The sequence below is a fragment of the Aphis gossypii genome, chromosome 3, assembly GCF_020184175.1.
Source record: "Aphis gossypii isolate Hap1 chromosome 3, ASM2018417v2, whole genome shotgun sequence".
NCBI classification, from domain to species: Eukaryota; Metazoa; Arthropoda; class Insecta; order Hemiptera; family Aphididae; genus Aphis; species Aphis gossypii.
The window spans coordinates 24182901-24201759 of NC_065532.1; the positions used below are offsets into that span (position 1 = coordinate 24182901).

An 18859-nucleotide genomic window follows, 5' to 3' on the forward strand; every position below is an offset into this window, starting at 1 on the left:
ACCTACATTCAACATCATCAGTAACCAAAGCGGACCAATTTATCAAAGACATCATTATCGTGATTTCTGATAATCCGATTTGGATTTGTCCAAAACGATGACAATATCATAATGATAATATTACAACACGGTGATGATCAAGAGTCGTAAAAACGAACACACCGGTTAGTGCTATAGGTGTCATTTATGGTGAACATTGCACTCAAAATATTATTATTTCGTAATTTTATTGTACATCGCAACCGAGGTCGAGATACGGCGGCAGTAATAATATTCATAATACCTAATAATAAGGTAATTGCGATCGGCATAACGGTAGTCGGTCGATCGCGACGTCGTCGTTTTTATTAAATCATTTTAATCAACGCGCGACTACGGCGAGTCGACACCGCGTCGCGTTAATCGTACATCGTTCGCGGCGGCGGCGGCGGCGCTATTCGGGAGAGAGGGAAAAGACGGCGAGATCAACACGCGCGGCGGGCCAGACGGTGGTACCGCCCGCCCGTCGTCTTGTGCGTCGTTTTACGTTTCTGTACACCAGCCAACAAAACGACACGGAACCGTAGCGGCGTCGTGCGCGTGCATTTCCTGCGCGTTCACTGCTGCCGTTCGCTGTACACGACGCTCCGTCGGCCGTGTGAGAGCGCTGCTGCCGTTCCCGTTGACGCCGCCGCCGCCGCCGCCACGTTGTGGACGACCCACGACCACACGGATGGACATCCGCGGTGGACGTGACAGGCGGCCGGGCGACAGGCGTCCGCACAGGGGCCCTCGGGCTCCTAGGCGGCCGCAGCTGTCGCACGACCTACAGCAACGAGTCGTGGTCGGTGCCGAAACGGCGGCCGGTCCGTCGGCCACGGCCGTCAGCCCTTACAGACCGCCGCCGCCGCCCCGGTTGGTACCATCACCTCGACTGCCAATGTCGCAGCAGCCACCGCCGCCACGATTGTTGCCGCCGCAGACCGTACTGTTGCCAACACCTCCTCCAAAATCGCCAGTGACGGAACAGCCGCAGACGCCGACGACGGAACAGCCGCAGACGCCTACGACGGAACAGCCGCAGCAGAGGTTACCGGTGACGGCGGTACCACAGCCGCAGCAGGAATGCCGAGTACGGGAATCCGGAGACGGAGTGGAAGACTGTAGCGGAACGGTGGCCGGAGGAAGCGGCGCGGCCGACGAAACCGAACTGTTGGCCAAACTCCGGTGTCCCAGCGAGAGCGCCGAGGTGATCGCAGAACGGGAGAAGCGACGGCAGCGACGACGGTGCCCCGACTATCCCGGACTGGCGCTTTCCAGTTCCGTGTTCAGCACGGAAACGGGCATGAAGTTCAGCATCATCAGGAACGAACTGCACAACGTGCTCAAGCCGCAACTGCGACGGGTAAGTCGGTGGCGGCGGTGGCGGCGGCGGCGGCGGCCGACTCTATTTGTAGCATTGTAGCAGCTGACTGTCCGTCGACCGCCGACTGCCGCCGCCACCGTCGACGGACCATCTCCCCGCGTCGCCGACGTGGAACCACACCGCGGGTTCTCAACGTTACGCCACCGCCGGTTATTCGGATTCCCGACTACCGTCCCACTCACCACCGCCGTCTCTTCGTTCGTATCGCGGCGCGAGGAGCCCTTTTGGCCGCGCCGCTGGGTTCGATTTTCGATTTTGTTTTTTCGACGCTACACCGTCGCATATTATGTTTTTTGTACGGCGCGCACTACACGGTTTTTCGACCTTTGACGACCACTGGTTCGCAGTCGGACGACGATTTAGACGTATAATTAAATTGTAGGCGCGGTGCCAACTATCCCAAACTGCTGCTGTGAAACAGATCCCACACCGCATTCCGGGGGACTGACTGTTCGTCCGACCAGCTGGTGCCGTCAACCTTCGCGTTCTTTCCGATATTTCTATACTATAATAGTATTATAATATGTATAATAATAGTGTAGTGACGCCGCCGCGGCCGGCGCTATTTTATCCGTTATTATAGTTTTGTTATAGTCGTACTGCTGTAATATTGCTTGAACCGTAATGATAATAATCGTTGTTATTTATAATAATAATGTTAAATAATATCATGATTGACATTCATTTTTCGTTGTTGGCACATGCATGATAAACATTGCGTAATGATATTATTATAACAAATTTCAGTGCACGATAAGTCCCATACCGTTTGCATGGCGTTCAACAAGTCCGCCGTGGCGTATTTACGGTGCCCAGGGTGTTTGCGGACGTTGATCGGGGGGGGGAGGGGCCCTGGTCAATGTCAGAGTTCATAAATAGGTCTCGTTACGTGTTGACAGTCTTGTATAATCAATGGTTTGAGCGTATAGTAGTCATCGTGGTGATCATCAATCATTATATTGTGATGAAATCGTTTTTACACTACCTTTTCCCCCACCCAACCCCTGAGAAGTCATAAATAAGTCACTGATACGCTAATCGGCTGATACGGCCGAAATCATAAAACACAACATATTATTATGTTCTATGCCAAAATATGCGGTCTCGCACTAAACATTCCGCGATATTGATAACCCTACTGCGGAGATAATAGCAGTTTTTGATAATTTTTTTTCCGCCCAAGTGCTCCGCGTACCTACCGACTCGTTTACAACCTATCACAATACGGTACGCGATCATATCAAGTTATAAACCTATAGGTGTATTATTTGTACGTCGTATTTTTATATTTTTTAAGACTCGACAAAAACCAGCGGCTGTCCGCACATTATAACGCGTACCTCGTTATATATGATGTAGTCGGTTTGTCGCATGCTCGCACATTAGCATGCATTAGGCATTTCACTGTTTCACTATTCACCGGTTACACTTGTATTGATTTATGTGGCTTTTTTTTCGTGTTTTATGGTTCTCTTTCTCGGTCGAGTTAAAATCGTTTCAAGGGGAGTTATGGCACTGCCTAATAGGTACCTAGTATAGTAGGTGTGGCTAATTGAAAACAAAACCGCGTGACCGGTCAAATATAGGCGTATTATAGATATAGCTCGAAAATGCGTGTGGTTTGGTAAAAAGTATTTTTTAACTCGTGCGCTTATACAATATAGCTTGTAAAAACATCGCATCATCAATAATTATTATGTTATGAAGTACTGAAGTGTAGTATAACTAAAAAAAGAAGCGTTTCTTTATACCGAGTGGCGAGTGAATACAATATCATATCCAAACATACAATTATTATAAAAATGACAATACTTTCAGTAGTGACGACTATAATATTATAGTGTATATACACAAAAATAACACTATATATTGGTGTAGTAAATTTTCCACTGTAATTTTTTTTTTAATACGTAGTATATTATTATAATATATTATTTATTACTCATAATTCGAAATAATCTTTGTCTATAAATTAATTTATATCGGAATAAATCGATCTTTGGAATTTGCACATTTGTGCTTGTTTGTTTATACGAATTAAAAGTAGAGAAAAACAATTTATTATGTTCACAAGTGTTGTTCAATAAGTAAAATGGTATAGTGATAAATGATGATTTGTTTGTATTACACGTACATGATATAATAATAGCTTTTGAATTCAATTGTGAAAGATAATGAATAATGATAAATATAATATGTGTTAATACATTTTGTTAAGCTTATATTTAGATTGTTGAAGAATCTAGGAATTTATTATGATTAATGCGTGGTAAATCTGATGAATTTTTGTTTTACATTCATTTTTATTTCTAATACGCCAGGTAAGAATCTTTCGTGATCGCGCAAACTGCAAAACCGTCAGTTTTAAACAATTTGAATTCTTTCAAGTGCCTCGATTAAAATCTGTACTCATGAATACACATAATAATGATTAATGAATATAAATCGTTTCATTATATACACTCGCGGTACGTGTTATTCGCACGTATAAGTGTATTTACTGAACATAATAACGTGATGGTGATTTGCATTTCGTGAGAACTGCATTGGCTGGCTCATACCTTGGACTAAAACATGACGGTTTAGTGATTTTTTTTCTCGGTGTTCCTATTAAACATTTTTTTTTTCAAATGCAGTTCATTTTCGTTTGACCAAGTCTCACAAGTCTCGTATTTCCCCTACCCTTCCACAATCTCGATAACTCGTTGGTTATATATTTTGAGTGCAGTTGTCATCGGTATAAACGAGAGGTATGCATATTATGTACGTAAAAGGCGAGACATCGTCAGAACACACAGGACGTCATGATGCTGGTGTTGCGATTGCGAAAGGAGAAGAGAGAACGTGTTACGACTGTTACGAGCTGAAAGTCTAAGCACACCGCCGCCCCTTATTTGGCGAACACTTGTCGTCGTGTTAGTGGCACACGACCCTTGCGCATAATAATAATCGACGATGTACATCTAAAACATTATAATATTATGGTCCGGTCGACGGTACCGACGAGACGAGTTCGGAGTCATCGTCATTAATTCATAACGTTCATAACAGACACACGGCTTTTGTGCCGGCAGTAGGTGACGGGTGGTGGCCCGGATGACTATACGCTATTGAGGAAAAGCCGCCCAGGACGAGATTTCTGCGGACGCGCGACGCGACGGTCGCCCGTCCGCGGCGGAACCAGTTTGAAATATTTTTGCGCCGACCGGCCGGCCGCCGGTCTCGGTCGACGCCAAATACGAACGACATTACCGCCGCCCCGACCCGTCGACGCGTCGAAAACCGGCAACGTCGCCCGCAAGGCCACCGGCCCGACAGCACGTCGCCGCCGCCGCCGCCGCGACTCTCAAACTCCAAACGGGCGGGGCGGGGCGCGCGCATGACCCGCGTACGTGTGTGTGCACTGTGTGCGAGTATTGTATTCGTCCGACGAACCGTCGTCGAAGGTATTATTATTATTATCGTAAATACCATATTATTATTATATATTATTATAATATTATTATCGTATACGGTTTGGGTTGGTTACTGGTTAGCCGTTAGTCAGCCGCTAGTCAGCCGCAAACAAGTGTGTGTGTGTGTGTGTGTGTGTGTGTGTGTGTGTGTGTGTGTGTGTGTGGCTTCTGCAGTGCGTCCCCGTAGCCGAACGTTGCACGTAACCAACGTAAAAATATTAGCGTTCGTCGTCACCGTCACCGTGTCCGCATAGTGGTTGTGCCCAGTGTCAGTGACTCAGTGTGCGTTTGCGTGTGTGTTCGTGTCCTGTGTGTGTGTCCTCCCGTCGTCCGTTACCGCGACAATAACGCGTGCCGGCTTACCGCTGCCGTCGTCCGATTTCCCGATTTTTTCCCGACTACGAAAACGCCCCGTCTAACCTAACCCGAAACCGTTGTGTGTGTAGTCGTTTGCGTGTCCGACGACTCTGTTGTTGTTTTTTTATCCCGTCTTCCCGTTTCTTCCCGTCGGGCACACTAGGGCGGCGGCGTTAGTGCGCGGTTTTCCGGTCTCGTCTGTACCTAGTTTGTCACTTCGTCGCGAAGTCATCATGACCACCATACAGCAGGGTTCGCTGTTGGACGTGCTGAAGAAAAAAATGCGTCAGACCAAGGAGGAGATGGAGAGGTATAAGGAGGAGTGCGAGGATTTCCATAAGAAACTCCAGATGGAGGTCATGAGACGTGAGGAAGTACGTTGAGTCTTTCCGATATAATATACCTAAATATTGTTGTGATTGCGCGTATTTTTGGCGAACCGCAAAAACACCCCACTCCCCATCTTTGGTTGGTCACCGGGTCGGTATTCCTCCGTGTATTTTTGAGTATTTTTATGTTTTTGCTCAATCTTTGCAGTCACTTGGGTTGAACACACCGTTTCTCTGTTGAGATGTTTATAATGGGTGCTATATGAGATGTTATTTTTCCTGCAAATACCTTTGTTTTAAGAATATCTTGTACGACGTCAATGCTTCATCTGCTAAATTTGTATTATATTATTGAGTTTCAGTTGAAGAAATATCTTGTTTCTTTATTATGTGGCTATCGGAGTGGCTATTATATGTATTGAAGATTGATTCTGATTTTTACTTCATTTCAATACCTATTATTTGTCGAATTTATATACTATTAATGAAGCAAATATGACTTCATTTAGTTATCAATATAATATACCTATCTGAAAATTGATAATATTTTCGATATAGGTAGTTTTACCATAGTATTAGCACAAAGGTTAATGTAAAAAATTAACTTTTTTATCTTATAATATTGGTAGTTGTTTACTTCTATAGATAATTTGGCTCTAGTTATTTCATTATTCTATTCATTTGAAGAAAAGCTTAGTTCGGTACCTATTGTAAATTAAAACATGATATTTGGAAATTTAACATTCGACGGCACAATTTTATTTAAACTTGAAACTCAAAATGCTATGGTTTTTAAATTATACCTATAACTAGTATTTGTAGGAATGCAAATGTAGTAGGTATTTTTAGTTATTTATCATATCACCTTTTTAAAAATGTTGTTCATAAATAAAGCTATGGTACATTGTAGGTATACATTTATTTTTGATTAAGCCACGATTAAAGATATATCATAAATCGTGATTAAAGCTAAGAATATTTTTTTCATAGATATCAGTCATTTTACTCATTAGTCAACTGTTGAAACTGAGGTCGATACCAAGATTAAAAATATACCTAAAACCAATAAAATAATATAATATTGTTAAATAGTTACACGGAACTTACTTATTCATAACTTGTCAAGAAAAATTTTCTAATTACCTAATTATTAAAAATATAGTAGGTACCTAAGGATTATTTGAATATTTTATTGAGCGTCAAAGTTATTATTTGGATAAAAAATTGGAGTTTGCATTATAATTGATAATTAATAATATTACACATTAGAACTAATAATCCACATATTTTGAAATTTTCCTTAATTCATATCGCTAGCTTTCAATATAATTGATCAAATACAATATACTTAACACAAATAATGTTTATTTATTACTGGGTGAAATAAATTAAAATGAGTTATTATACCTATCCCGTATCTTTCTAATTTATTTAATGTTAATTTATGTGACATCTTTATACACTTAAAATGTTTAGATTACTAATATATGTATAGAGTATTTAAGTATAAGTTTCATTGCATAAAAACTTTGAGTTTAATAATTGAACAGTTTGATAGTATGTAAAAATAAGCTAATCATTCAAGGTTATATATGGAACGATGAGGCGTGATGAAATAATTTATCTCCTAACAATGGGCTTCATGTATGTTGAATATACAGACAGTTTTGTCTACTGTGAATTCAGGAAGTTACGGCCTAGGTTGGGTTTCCTGTTAATTTGGTATTTTACACCTGAATATGTACAAATTAGGATGTTTATATAATGTTTACTTTAATGTAAAACAATCCTGCATAAATATAGGTCCAATAAAAACCATTATGAATTATTTCCCATGTTTAAACATCATTATGCTAAATATTTATTGTTAATTTTTTATATTATAGGCTGAAAGTGAAGTTGCTGCACTTAACAGGCGTATCCAATTGCTGGAAGAGGACCTTGAAAGGTCTGAAGAGCGCTTGGCCACGGCCACTGCTAAGTTGGCCGAGGCATCTCAAGCTGCTGATGAATCTGAACGGTAAGTGTGTGTTAAATGTTTGTCAGAGGTGTTAGTATTTTCAGGATTCTATGACTCAATTTGATTTCATTTTAGATTATACTTTGATCTCCTAAAACTATTTATACTAGTCCCTGTGTTTATGTTAATTATATTGAATAGATTTTGTTCATTTAGAACCTTGTTTAGAACCAATTACTCTAATATTATCTTATAGATAAATACAATTATTCAATGTGATATTTAAAATAAACCTTTTTTGTCCTAGATAGATACTAAATGAAAAAGTAAAACTATTAATGTTAGGCTAAATATATCTTAATAGGATCATTAAATATAGTATCAATCATAAAAACCATTATATACACATTATCTTGTTGTAATTACTGTCACGTCGTCTTTATGTAGGTAAGTTTAAATTGACAATATAATATCCATTACTAATTTTTTTTGACCAATATTTTATTTGCAAGATTTATTAACCATTGGTAATTACTTAATTACTAATGATATTAAATAACTAACATTAAAACCTTCCTTAAGTGAATGTCGTGTGCATGTAAATTAAATGTTAAAACTATAAATCAAGATAATATATTTATAATATATTGATATTTATAAATTCTGGAAAATTATGAAGCTAACTTATCAAAATTTATAATGAAAATGTGGTAATTTATAATAACTACTCTGAATGGCATTGGTACAAAATTTTTTATCTATAATTTCAATATAACTACTAATAATTATAAATATATAAGATTATTTTTAAATTTCTTTGTAAATGTAGGTTATTAAATGTATTTATTTAAATTGTTAAATTAGCATTTTTCTTAAATATTCATTAGAATTGCCTATTCAAATCCCTTTAATAAGTGAGTATACACATCTTCTGACTTAACTTTATATAGGTACATATTTACTTCTTTCTAAATACAGTCTCTAAATAGGTATAATGTGTTTTTCAGAAATTTTCATTGTGAAAATATTTATTTGGGTTGAGCATAAGACATTTTAAATGTTAATATATAGAATTGATTGAGATTATTATTTTATTAAATTTAAATTCAATATTTTAGCTTTTATTTCAAGTTTTGGGGACATTTTATGTAGTGTTATCTAGTTGACATGTCTATTTATTTAGTCATGCACTTGAATTAAAATGTATGTAAATGCAAGTACTCTATTTTAAAATAAAGAATATTACCTATATTTTTTCAACCATAAGGTATAAAATATAAATTTAAAACTAGTAAATTATTTCATGACGAAAAATATATAAATATATAGGTATCTATTATATATTTTTATACCTTATACTACCTATAAAAATCTTGTAATTTTAAAAACACTTATATTTTGAAAACAAAGTACCTATTTTAAAATAATTTTTTTCTTTATTTTTATTTCAATAGGTAAACTGCATGTTTTTTTTATACAATATAACCTATGAATAATCTGTTTTGACATTTTTTTTCTTGTTAACCTTGCATTTTTAGAAATTTGATTTAATCATACACATTATTTTATATTCTAATTTCTAATTTCTCCACTTAGTGTTCAGAGAATTACCTATGTACATTTGTAAAAATGGAATTGATCATACATTTTTATAAGTTTAGGTATATTAACTAAATTTGTTAAAATTTTTATTAAAATCAGTTGTTATTCAATTTATTAGTTTTATTAAATTACCATTCAAAATCTTAATATTATTGGTTTATTTTATGATGTACTACTATTATGAATCAAGTGAGGTAATATTTTCATATAAAATATACCATATATTTATATGCCAAAATTTCATTATAAATTTTTGATTAGTTAAAAGTACTTAAGTAAATCATAAACACTGTATTACACCTGGTATTATGTAAAGTAAATAAATTAATAATTTACTACTTACTAACTTATTTTTGAGTAGAAAATATTAGTTTAAATCATGTGTATTATGAACTATTTACCCGCTAAAACAATAACGCTGTGTGTGCATCTGTTTGATGTGTTGTTGTTTGTACATTAAAAGGATCCGAAAAGCATTGGAGAACCGAACAAATATGGAGGATGACCGAGTAGCCATTCTCGAAGCTCAATTGGCACAAGCTAAACTTATTGCTGAGGAGGCTGACAAAAAATATGAGGAGGTAAAATAACAGTATCTGAGTATTTTTTTTTTTTGGGTTTTTATTTAAAATTATTTTACTACTTTGTCCTTATATTCCTGATAAGCACAAAAACACGACGTGGCTATATGGACACTATAGGCATTGTTCATTTGATTGATTTGTTTAGGAAAATTAAAACAAGTAGGATTTTTGTTAGGAGTAATAAATCCCATGAGTACATAATACATGTATATTGATAGGTACAATTTAAACACTAGATTTGTAGGGAGTAACTTATTGGTTGGGCTTTATACAGTGCACGTAAGGTGTTGGAAAACCGCAGTTTGGCTGATGAAGAACGTATGGATGCCTTGGAGAACCAGCTAAAGGAAGCCCGTTTCTTGGCTGAAGAAGCTGATAAGAAATATGATGAGGTGAACGATAGTGTGTTACTAACACTATTAAATCGTTATCTCACTTGAATTTTACTAATCAATAATTTTATAAATGTCAGTTGTGCAACTGAAATATGGCATAATATGACTCATACAAAATTTGTGTGGTAACAAATAAGTCCATAAAATGGAAATTTTTTTACTAATGGCTTAAAGATAATAAAAAACCACTAGTAAAAATATTGGCGTTTTCGCTGTTGGTATATTTTTATGAGTTTTGGCAGTTTACGTAAACAATTATTTTTATTTATATTATTTTCTGAATTTAAACTCAATCATTTTAAATTGTTTACATTACCTAATTATTAACTTGTATTGAATCCAAGTAATATTGACATTTTAGATATTAAAGTATATCTACTTCTAAATTATATACCTACCTTGATATAGGCTGTTATAAGTTTAAAGAACTATTGTCGGGTTTTTTTCTGTTATGTTTTTGTTTTTAAAAATATTGTAAGAAAAATTATAACATTTTTTTTAAGTGTCTTGAATTTTATTTTTGTGTTGAATAATGAAAAATAACATCAGATTTATTATGTATTTTCATTTCTATTATAAAAACTAAAATTTATATCAAATTTATTTATTTTAAAATCTATATCAAAAATAAGTTGTTAAGATATTTTATATTGTATGAAATTGTACTACTTAATAAATCTTAATCATGCACAATGTATTCACTTTTTTGTTTATAAAAAACTGTATGTTTTTAATAATAATAAATAATAGTTTTTATTATTATTTTTCACAATGTTAATGTTTTGGTAATTAAGTTTGCTAAAACCTAATGGGAGATTTAATAATTTATCTAATGTTTGAGTTGTTTGATACATTATTTTTTTTGTGTAACTGAATAAATCAGTATTTCTGTTTTAATTTATTTTTGTATTATTTTGAACATTTAGTATCATAATTATCATACATATTTTAATTTAATGACTGAAAGTATAAGGAGTCATGTATCAGATTTGATCAATTGAAGAAAGGTGACCATTGACTGTAATGACTAGTGACTTTAGTATTAAGTTCAGTATGAATTTATGATATTAATATTGTACGAAAAGTTTTCAAAGAGTTTAAGATAAACTATAAAAGCGACAGATTTGTATAGTAAAAATGTACCTAAAAGAATATATGTCTACCCAAGACGTCAGAGTTTAAATATAAATTTAAAAATACTAGCCGATTGGTGATTAGTTGACCCTGATGGTACCTATTTAATAAAACAATATGCAAATAAAGCGATCTCATTGTGAAATCTTTGTGGGAGATTTTGTGCACACTAAAAACAGCATAATAATAATAATAATGTTTAATGTTATTCTGGCGACGTATAATTACTATTTGTATTTTTCAAATTGTTTTATATTAGAAAAAAATTATCTTATCGGATTTTTACTTTAAAAAATGACGCCACAAAATTTAAACGTTACATCAATTTTGTGTATTAAATAATATATTCAACGTGACAGGAACTGAGGAAAGGGTGCATTTGTTAAGAGAGAACTGGTTTGTTGTCAGATTAGTAATTTCATCTATTATAATATTATTTTTTCTAAAATACACATTATGTTATTTTTATGTGCATGTTTAAAACGATGTTCACTGTACGCGTCTTATAAACACCGAATGAAAACTTGTAAACTGTATAAAATAAACCAATTCAGACGTCGGTTGTTTCTAGAGAATTTGTGTTGGAGAACAATACATTTCGATTGGGTGGCATACATAATTTTTTTAATCAATGTAATCGCGGCTAAACTTAAATACTAGTAACAGTAATAATAACGTCATGATTCATAATATTATTTCGATCAGTCTTGCTGAAAAATTGTTAGCCTTGATATTATGTAATATAATATCAGATTTCGGATAAAACAATAAGGTTTGACTCCCCGGGGGTGTAAATCGAGTATTGACGGTGTGTCGTTGAAAAATAAAATGTTTAGGATCGATTGTTAAACACCAAACTAGATTATAATATGACCTATTACGTATTATAAGTTTTCGACAAGTAACGATCATCAATTCGGATGAAATTTTTGTCGTTTTCTAGAAAATATGGGAATAATTACGGTTTATCGGTGTAACGTTCTATCTTATTTGGACGGAATATAATATCGTTATTATCCCATTGTTGGGAGGGGGAGGAAAGAGCTAAAAATTGTTATTATTTGTGTTTGTACGTATTTATCCTTCATCTGCATTAACAACAAATTAATGCAGTTTTTTCTACAGTCGCGAATCTTGTTACTTCATAGTACTTACTGTAATCTACACACATAATAATAAAATATACATATATGTGAAAAAATAATATTATTTTCTCACGACCTAAGTTAGACACAGGCGACGAAATTAGAATTCCGAGGTCTTAACGTTTTTTGTATGCGTATCATATACATAATAATAATACGATGTAATAGGTACTTACTATATATGTATGTAGATCTGTAAAATTTAAAACACGAGCTTTTATAACACACGAAATTAAAAAAATAATAAATTATTCCTTTGATATAATTTTAATACACATATTATGTACATTGTACACATTCTCCTGTGATAAATCTTCTTATAGCACATATTATTATGATTAGTTATTGTTTTCGAAAATCCAGTTGAAATAATTACACGGTCATCGCTATTCCGTCTAATGTGTTCGAAGAATAACAAATCCGAATGATATTTTACCTCGTATTTTTCTTATATGAGTACCTCATACGTAATGACATGTACAATGCGTACTACTTTTAACTTAAACTGTAGATGAAGTCACCACAAAATAAATAATATTATGTAATAGTATTTTTTTTTTGTTATGAATAATTAATAATCGCACCGTCCTAAAACTCAATTTGCTCCAACTGTTAATGAGTTTTTCTTTTACGATTACTAATAACGACAATACATTAATAGTATGACGTAGGTATCTATAACACGTCTAATTAATAATAGAACGTGACATAATGTTAAAAGAAAAAAGTAAACCGTTTGGGTATTTCGAACGTTGTGACGTGTGTGATACACGCTCAATGGATAATAATAATAAAAGAATATGTTTAAAACGTAATGATAATAATAAATCATTATTGTTTCGTCGACGAGCCGAAATTCTTGATGTCAGGCAGTCCACATTTTTGTCAACGTGGTCATTACAACATAACATACTATACAGAGTGATTTAATCAGCACCAAACGGTCATCGTCCCTCAGTCGAATTTTGTGTTCTTGTACGATTTACATTTTTAAGTACATTATTATATTACAATATTATTATGATTAAGTTTTGTAAAAAAAATGTATTAGGTATATTTTAGGAATTAAAAAAAAAATGAGCCTTTTTTAATTTTTATCTTTTTTTAAGAGTGACCACACCGTGATTAGTGTTTAGTCTGTCTTGTGCGTTTTATGGCAACGGAATTTTATACTTCCGCGATGACGACTGGTTCAGTTTATAAGGCTGAATGATATAATATGGACCTATTATACATTTTATTTTAAATTATTTGAAATAAGTTAGAAATTAAGAACAGCTGCATAATATGTTGTTTGCGTCTTACAGTTGTATAACATAACCAATTTGTTATCAGAAGTTTTAGTTGTGTGTAGTAACCTTTGGTAATTTTGATCAATTCAGTCTAATATCGAAACTAAAATCACACTATTGAAACTGGCGAACGAAAATTTACTATTTAACGTGTGTAAAACGGATACAACATAATGCTGGTACGACTTCAGCGAGTTATGGAGAATTTTCAAGTTATCATATTTTACATGCTCATAACTTGCTTAAAATTAAAATATCATAAAAAACCTACGTGTAAACACTGATAATATTCTTACACTTCATACACTTCAGTTTAATAATAAGCCAATTCATCATTATTAAAGATTTAAAATTGAAAAATATTTAAACTATCAGAAAATTCCCTTTTCTCTAAAAACATGCAACAGGTTTCTTTGCCTTAAACTGAACTACAGTTGTAATCGTGGAAATATGAAATACTTTTATTTTTAGAGCAACAAATGCGATATAGTCTTAAATGAAATATTTTTATGAAACGTTCATCTATATTCTATAAAATATAACGAATTTTGAAATAATAGCTTTTTATGTATAATTTATAATCGTTTCAGTAATCCAATAAGCGATTTATAATTAGGTATAGAATAATTCGCAAAGTATGTTCTGTTAGTATTTTTACTATTCGTTTCTCTACTATCTAAATATTCGTTTAAAAGCTATATATTCTGTAAAAAAACACCTTAAATATTATTTAATACTTCCACGCTAAAAATTAATAAAAATGATTGAAATATTTTCATCTTTTCAGAATACTAAAATAAAACTAAAAAAAACTGTTTCAACTTAATGAAAATCTGAAATGACGAATGTTATACGTGTCACGTGTTAAAAAAAATTATGCTTTCTAAATTTATACAATAAGTTACTTAATTTAAAATGTATTGATATAAATGATAATAGTCTTTAGATGTGCCATACTAATAGTAGATATAACGATAATGCACTTAAAAAACCACTAAGCTTTTGAATTTCCAAGATGTTCTTTGGAAAATAGAATTAGTGCTTATTTTTATGCAAGTATCGTGAGACCGTTCGAAACAGTGACTTTTTTAAGAGTTATTAATATTAAAGCTATGTATAATTATTTGAATTTTAGTTTGGATAGTTGACGAATCTCAATTAATTTTTAATACCGTCATTACACGGCTCCATTCGAAGTTTCGAACGTTTTCTTGTAAACATACGGTTACTAATCGTCGCGAAACATTAGCGTTTATAGTCATTGGTTGTAAACTCGTTCGGTTAAGACAAACGACACAATTACTTTTTAAAGGCATTGTGCATTCATATTAGTAATAAACAATTCATTTCAAATAACAGATATCGTTAATATTTTGTATTTGTTTACTCACAAATCGAATTATAATAATTATAGTAACAACCATGTCTTGGCCGAATCGGTATTCGTTATAAAATAATATGTACTTACTTGTATCTTATTAATAATATTATTATACAATTTATTTTTGTTTATTGCAGATAGATTTTAAAGAAATGTTTTTTATTAGATAACCATTAAAAATAAAAATTATATTTTCGCATACACCTGTTTATCAAATATGTTAATATATGGCTCAGTTTTTAGTTTGTTTATGTAATGTAATTTTAATTTTAAGTTTAAAGTTTATATTATACAACGTTATCACAGTTCATTATTTTATAGAGTCAGTTTACTTGGATTCAATAATAATTTTGTTATGAGCTATACAGTTGCAGGCATAATAATCACGTATTATAAAAATTTATAACACAAAATAACTCGTTATGATATGGTGTTAGTAGTGTGTTTTCTGTTTGACTCATCGAAATTTAACAATTTTACTCTCATGGTGTTCTTTTATATACAATTAACTATACAATATACATTTTAGTCATTCCTAATCCAATAATAGCCCCAACGATTATATGCTGACATGCTGTATATGTAAATGTGGTGTAGCTAAGGGACTAGGCGCTATATGAAAAATCACCCCACTACATTCCGTAACAATAATCCGTTATTTTTTTTTAACCATTACTCATTAGTTCTAGCCTTGCAAGACTGATTTATCTTAAGGTGCACACCTATAATTCCTTGACCATCAGTTGTGTTTTATTTGACGTTTTCTATATTGGTTAATAAAAAAATAATATTTATATTATGTACTTGTTACCAGTGTGTTTTTAGTAGTACCTATCTCGTTTGTATTTAAAGCTGGGTTCATATCTACGTCACCTATCGCGTCGTGGGGCTTACATCGTATTTCGTTTTACCGTGATAATAATGATGACCAATGACCATAGTCTACCAGGATCAGAGTCCTCAGAGTTGGGTTGAACTCAACTTTTTGACACGTTAGACTATACACTGTGATTTTCATGGAGTAATTATTATAATATGTTGGGCCCACCTTATAGATATCTTCGCTACACCACTCTATACATAAACACATTCATGCGAGTGTATTATAATTTGTGTGTGTGCGTGTGTATGAAATAACTTATCTATTACATAATGTTAGTGTATAAAAAACCTGTTAAAACAGTTTTTGTTTAATTATTTTTCTTTGGGAAATTCTTGCGATTAGGTAGCGCGTAAGCTGGCCATGGTTGAAGCCGACTTGGAAAGAGCCGAAGAACGTGCCGAATCAGGCGAATCGTAAGGACGATTAAATCATTAGATTTACATATAAAAAAATCACATAAAGGAAATCGTTGGATAATTTTTATGATTGCGATTTTTCATTGCTTTAGCAAAACATTTACTGTAGTGTATTATTATCAAATCATATAATATTATACTACGCTTAAATAATTGTTGCGCGCATACAATAATCATTGTTTTTTTTTTTGGGCTTTATTCACAATGGTAGGTATTTTCATACAAAAATGAAACTGTAGCTTTATATTTTCTATTCGGCGGCTATTTGAATTTTTTTTTCGTTTTTGTTTTTGGTTTTTTTGTTTTTGTGTTTAGTGTGTTTTTATTCTATCCTTATATTATAATTTCAAATATTAATTATACACATCCTATCTCTATACGTCCTATTTTTCCAAGATATTTTGTTATTTTTAGTTTTTATTGCATGTTATTAGTTTGTTATATTTTTTTTATTTTCAATTGCAATTAGGTTGGCCGTAAATTAGTCATGATGGAACAAGATTTGGAAAGAGCTGAAGAAAGAGCTGAACACAGCGATGCGTAAGTATCTTGGTCGTTTTAAAGTCAAAAAATGAGAAACACGAACTTATAATATGGATTTAAAAATACTTCCTATTATATATAAAACCTATTTTAGACCACTGTTAGATGACTACTTTTTGGTAAGTGCTGAATAACAAATGTGTACATCCTATTACGGGTACATATTTTGTTTGCTTTATTTGAAAGTAGTGTGTTGCGTCCGAGTGGCTTTTCATCGCAATCAAAAATTACCAATTTTTTCTATTGTAATATTTACTCATGTAATGTTTAAGGGTATTTATAGTAAACAATCAAATTGTTTTTAAACTTTTAATCGCATTATAGAAACCCTTGAAAAAAGCTTGAGTTGATATTAAAAAAAAATATAGTACTTAGCGTATATGATTATTTTATATATACTGATCTGTTAACTAATTCTGTTTTCTTTTTTATCGTGTAGAAAAATCGTGGAGTTGGAAGAAGAATTACGCGTTGTTGGTAACAACTTGAAATCCCTCGAGGTTTCGGAAGAAAAGGTACACGTATACAATTCAGTTCAATTAATTACGTTCAATATTATGACCAATAAAACAATATTTATTATTCTTCATGTACTATTTAACAAGCAATATTTGTTTGCCAAATGTTAGGTTATATTAAAAAAAAAAAATTATCCGGATAGTACGAAATGGGAAAACATTTGTCAATAAATTCATCTTGGGAATTTTATTTTTTTTTTAAAGAATTAGACTAAATTTATAAGATTAAAAATAATTTAGTTAATTTAAGTTTAGATATTTCTAATATTTAGATGTAGACTGATATGTTAAATTACTTACACCTAACACACATTTCAGAAATTCATAAATCTTTTTATAGCGAGTTAATTTTTTTTAAATTTCTAACTAATGGTTTTGGACAGGCAAATCAACGTGAAGAAGAATATAAGAACCAAATTAAGACTTTGACCAACCGTTTGAAGGAGGTATTTTATAGAAAAAAAATAACTCACAGGCTGCGTTTGTTTGCATTTTAGCCTGCTTAAGAAAATTAAAAAAAACACTAAGGCTTTACGTACTCCACTTTTACCGTTTTTATATGAATACTAATAAAATGTGTGATTTTTATATGACACCTTTCCCACAAAATTTACTACATACTGTCCCACTATACAATATACATAGAAAATCACTTTAACAAAATTAAATATAATATAATATTTTTTTAATGTGTGTTATACTTGTGTCTAACTTGTATTGTTTTTTTTTTTTTGCAAATTGGTTTGTACACGCTTAACTCACAAACACGGCATACGTTTATGTACTTAAAAATAAATATAGGCCACACAAAGGGAAGAAACATTTGAGGAACAAGTGAAAGGTCTCGGAGCACAGCTCAAAGAGGTATAAGCTCAATACATATTTAATACACTCCATAATTATTATAAAAATTTTTTTCGTATAATTATCATTTACTCATAATATAATTAATTATCTATGTTTCTTTCTCTACTTGTTTTGCGAATTGCATTAAGTACTCAATTTTGGAATCTATGGAATCCAAATTGAAGCTCCACTAAGTTTAATACAGAAATTATATTTATTTATTATCACAACTGTTCCTGCATATTATGTGGTCCGGTAATATAAAAAAAGTTTGATCATTATTTTGAATTTTTCGTCCCGATTTCATGCATACGACGCATTTGTTGTATACAATGGTATATGTTGTTATTACTGTTAATAACGCACATCTCGATGCTTTCAATGCGTTCACATATAGTTCTCGCACGATTCACTTTGCTCGTCAATCGCCATAATTTTAAATCTGAAGTTTTCGTTTGCAGTTCATAACACTGTGTTTCATTAACCATATACCACATACGATCGTTTTTGTTTAAATTTTTAATTATACCGCATGATGGTTTTTTGTCTATGTGTACGGAGTGTATCACGAGCATTTGATATTTTCCAATGCAATTTGTATATACGTGCATTTA

General features: G+C 32.9%; 1 protein-coding gene across 20 annotated transcripts in view; it reads left to right on the forward strand.

Moving 5' to 3' along the window:
• LOC114121151 (tropomyosin Per a 7.0102) overlaps nucleotides 1–18859 on the forward strand; it is a 36655-nt gene that overhangs the window by 8945 nt on the left and 8851 nt on the right. For 3 of the 20 annotated variants that reach the window (XM_027983349.2, XM_027983344.2, XM_050203100.1), the window contains exons 3-7: nucleotides 7433–7566; nucleotides 9967–10084; nucleotides 16265–16335; nucleotides 17321–17396; nucleotides 17783–17845. In XM_027983349.2, coding sequence (XP_027839150.1) covers nucleotides 7433–7566; nucleotides 9967–10084; nucleotides 16265–16335; nucleotides 17321–17396; nucleotides 17783–17845 — 462 coding nt within the window. Of the gene's footprint in view, nucleotides 1–480; nucleotides 1385–4993; nucleotides 5592–7432; nucleotides 7567–9571; nucleotides 9690–9966; nucleotides 10085–16264; nucleotides 16336–16807; nucleotides 16879–17320; nucleotides 17397–17782; nucleotides 17846–18200; nucleotides 18264–18859 lie in introns of those variants that run through there. The other 17 variants (XM_027983337.2, XM_027983335.2, XM_027983341.2 and 14 more) reach the window with 17 other exon arrangements.